This window comes from Hyaena hyaena, unplaced genomic scaffold, assembly GCF_003009895.1.
Source record: "Hyaena hyaena isolate Hyena2069 unplaced genomic scaffold, ASM300989v1 scaffold_492, whole genome shotgun sequence".
Lineage (NCBI taxonomy): Eukaryota > Metazoa > Chordata > Mammalia > Carnivora > Hyaenidae > Hyaena > Hyaena hyaena.
Genome location: NW_024081124.1, coordinates 904,934 through 908,850, shown reverse-complemented (window position 1 = coordinate 908,850; position 3,917 = coordinate 904,934). Strand labels below are relative to the sequence as shown.

General features: G+C 66.4%; 1 protein-coding gene across 3 annotated transcripts in view; it reads left to right on the top strand.

The window, feature by feature from the left end:
• Positions 1-2,088, top strand: part of SLC13A5 (solute carrier family 13 member 5) — an 18,172-nt gene extending 16,084 nt beyond the window's left edge. For 2 of the 3 annotated variants that reach the window (XM_039254514.1, XM_039254513.1), the window contains 2 exons: positions 970-1,107; positions 1,742-2,088. In XM_039254514.1, coding sequence (XP_039110445.1) covers positions 970-1,107; positions 1,742-1,873 — 270 coding nt within the window. In that variant the 3' untranslated portion in view covers positions 1,874-2,088. The remainder of the gene's footprint in view (positions 1-969; positions 1,108-1,741) is intronic. The other variant, XM_039254515.1, reaches the window with a different exon arrangement.
• The last annotated feature ends 1,829 nt before the right edge of the window (positions 2,089-3,917 follow it).

Here is a 3,917-nt window from a genome sequence, read left to right as displayed (position 1 = left end):
GCAGAATCACAGCTTTGAAGAGTATTTAGAGTTGAAAACATGGTACTTACAACGTGGCTAATAAATGTCCAGGAACACCAGAGCCTAACCTCCCAGCCTCCTCCTGAGAGGCAATTTCTATTATTAATTTCTTGTTTTTAGATTTTTTTTAATATTTATTTTTGAGAGACAGAGTGTGAGGGGGGGAGGGTCAGAGAGAGAGGGAGACACAGAATCTGAAGCAGCTCCAGGCGCCGAGCTGTCAGCACAGAGCCCGACACGGGGCTCGAACCCTCGAACCGTGAGATCGTGACCTGAGCCGAAGTCGGACGTTTAACCGGCCGAGTCAGCCAGGCGCCCCTCTGTTATTAATTAATTTCTTAGGTATTTTCTGGATGTATTTCACACATGCACACACACACACACACACACACACACACTCACACTCTTTATAAGCCAGCGGCGTGGTTCTGCGGGCCTGTTCTGCACCTTGGCTTTGTTTTCCTGTGCTGGCCATTCTTCACAGCCCCGAGCTGTCCCCTTGTTCGTTACGTACATGATTTATGTAACCGCCTGTGGCTCAGGGACGAGCTGGTCCCCTGAGTGTTCTGCTGAGACAATGTTGCACATGCGTCCGTCCTCACGTGCACGTAAATGGGTCGCTCGTGTCGACAGACGCTAAAAATTATTGTGAGTTATTCACTCGTTCGACAAGCATTCGATGCACGTCTCTTCCGTGCCGGGCGCTGGTAGATGTGGCTGAACTTTAAGCTGTAGAGTAAAAAGAGAGGGATATCAGATTCCGTGTGCAAAATGATCCCAGGCGTGTAAGAACACGCGTGTGCGTGGGCGAGAAGACGGGGCCGCGGGAACACGGCGGCACGGGGCTGGGAACGCACGTGGCACGCTTAGGGGGACGCTTCCCGGAAAGACGGTCCCGGAGCCCCGTCCCCTGCGCGAGCGACCCTGCAGCGCCCTGTCTCTCCCCAGTCGCGCTCCATCGGCCTCAACCCGCTGTACGTGATGCTCCCGTGCACCCTGAGCTCCTCCTTCGCCTTCATGCTGCCCGTGGCCACGCCGCCCAACGCCATCGTGTTTTCCTACGGACACCTCAAGGTTTCCGACATGGTAACGCAGAACCTCCCCCTGCTCGCCGCCCGCTGACGCCCTGTGGCGGCCCGGCTCTCTCTAGTTGCGCTTATGTGCACCTTTGCTTTTCTGAAACGTCCTCACGTTTCACAGACGGTTCTGGCTCCCAGGGCTGGGGGGGGGAGCTGTGGAAGCTCCCGCCTGGGGAGCCGTCGCTGAGCCCTCGGAAGGGGTGAGGGCGGGGGTCCCACGGGGCCCTGGGGGATGGGCAGGAGGCGCAGGGCTGCGGCTCAGAAGCAGGGAGGGGGAGGGAGGGGCCATGGGCTGGGAGCCGGTGACGTCCTGGACACGTGTGCAACAGAGGAGGGCCCCTCACTTCTGCTTTGGCTCCGTCACCTGTGATGGGGGAGGCCACACCGAAGGCGCCAGTGCTCACGCCCCCTCCGCCGGGCCTGGTGCCGACTCCCCGAGGCTGGTCCCGGTGCCGGCGAGGGCGCAGAGGACTCACCCGTCCTGCCCGTTGGCCGGAGGCTCTGAGCACTGACCGCACCTGCTGACCCGACCTTGCTCTGCCTGGGGGTGGGGCGAGCACACAGCACGGCCCAGGGACGGGAACCCCAGCAGACCAGCCCGGCCCCGCAGGGGGTGCTGACCTTGACCCGTCTTTTTCCAGGTGAAAACAGGACTCATGATGAACATAATCGGAATCTTCTGTGTATTTCTGGCTGTCAACACGTGGGGCCGCGCCATATTTGACTTGGACCGTTTCCCCAGCTGGGCTAATGTGACGCACACGGAGCCCTAGGGAGAGCCTCACGACCCAGCACGCCGCCCCCACCCTCCTGAGGACCCCCGAACCTCCCAGCACAGCACCCAGCACAAGTTTGGGGTTTGCTCCCCAAAGCGATCCAGCGATGCCCACACCCCCACGGAGACCCAGCCTGGGGGCCCCACGCAGAGCTGGGGGGGTGGTCCTCAGGGCGGAAGAGCCGGAGGCCCCAGTGGCCTCCCTCACTCCAGGGACGGGGACCGGGACGCAGGCTCCCGTCCCTGCCTGGCCGCCAGCCGGCCCCGGGCTGGGCTCGCTGGGTCCTGCGTCATCTAAGGGAGATGGGATCCCAGCTCGGGAAGCTGGCTGTCCTGGGCTCCTCCGATCCTGCCTGTCACTCGGAAGGGGCGACCCGGCCAGAGACGGCCACTGGGGCCAGAGCCTTGGAACCCTGGGGACCACGGTGCCCCCACCCAAGGACGAGGAATCTGCCCCGCTCGCCGCAGCACACCACTGTTTAGTGGGCCACCCGGACCCTCTCGCAGCCCCCCCCCCAACGCGGCCTTTGCTGTCGGGGCCATACACGCTTGGACCCCAGGCCAGGGCCTCCCGCACACCTGCTCCTGCCGGGGGGGCCCAGCTCTGGGGGTGCTTTTCCTGACACCCCGCACAGCGGGGGCCACACTCCAGGTGCGGCGGCCGCGGCTCCTGGGGCCGCCCGTGGGGATCCAGGTCCCCCTGCACCCACTGGCCCGAAACGCGCACAGCTGCCGACGGCCACGGGCAGGGTCCCCAGGGCTCCCCGCCCGACGTGAGCTCCCCGTTGCAGACCGGCTTCTGCAGCCTGCTGGCCGCAGAGCCGGGGATAAGCGGTGCTCTTTGGCCCTGATCGGACATCGACAGCGGGAGCTGCAGAGCCACACGGGGACCCTCAGGACCGTGTGAGCCACGTGGCAGACGCCGCCCCGCCCCCCAGCCTCCTTGAGCCCGTGAGGAGCCTCGACGGCTTCTTCAGGGCAGGACAGCGGCCGGGACTCAGGGAGACGCCACGGGGACCCGGCTCCCGGGACGCGATCCCTCCAGGCTCTGCCGCGCGTCTCCGCCAGCGCCTCCGGGCCGCCCACCTCCTGCCCCAGCGCTGCCCCCAGGTCTGTGCCTGGGCTCGTGCAGACCCCACACCCCGTGTCCACGGCCCCCGTCTAGCCGAGAAAGGCCTCGGCCCCCAGGGCCTGTCGAGCACAGTGGGCGGCCGAGAGTTCGGAGAAGAGAGTCGCCCGAGGGCCCTACTGCCGCCTCCGAGGAGCGGGCTCGGGGCGGCGCGGGGCGTCTGTGTCCGAGGAAGCAGAGCGTCCGGTCGGAGGAGCTGGGGACGGCCCCCTGCCCCTCCGGGGCGTGCTGGCCCTTCCTGCTGCGGACGGGTCTGCGCCCCCGTCTGAGGTTCCCCGAGCGTCTGGGCCGCCCGCCGGCCGGGGGCGGGGTCGGCGGCTGAGCCAGCGGCCGCTGTGTCTGTGATGGTGCGGCCGGGGGACACGCCCAGAGGGGGGTCGTGGGCAAGGTCACGAAGGCCGTCCGGGGGGCCGGGCTGGGGCGGCGGCTTCCGGGGACCAGACCCCCGGGCTGAGGAGCTTGACCGCAGGCTGCTTCTCCACAACTTCCCCTGAAGCCGGACGCGCTAACGTTCACGGCGCGTGTCCATCAGGACTGCGTTTGGCGGCAAAGTGACGGCGGCGTGAACGTGGGGCGTGGGGCGTCCCCGCGGCGGGCGGTGTGAGGTCCCCGTCTGGCAGCTCCCGCGGACGCCGAGCCTTCACACGCCGCCGACCCGTGGGCCCTGGTCCTGGAGGCGGGAGGAAGGGGGCGCGGCGTCTGTGGCGTCTTTCCCTTTTCCCAGGGAGGCAAACGCTTCCTCCGAAGGCCCCGGGTCTCCCCTCCAGGGGCTGCCGGCCACGACTTGGTCACGGGCCACTGTTAGGCGGGTCGTGGACACACGGCGACTGCGGTGCCGTTGGGACGTCTCGAGCCCGGTCAGGACCCGTGTCCTGGGCCTGGGGAATCGGCCACTGTTTCCTTGAGTCGAGAG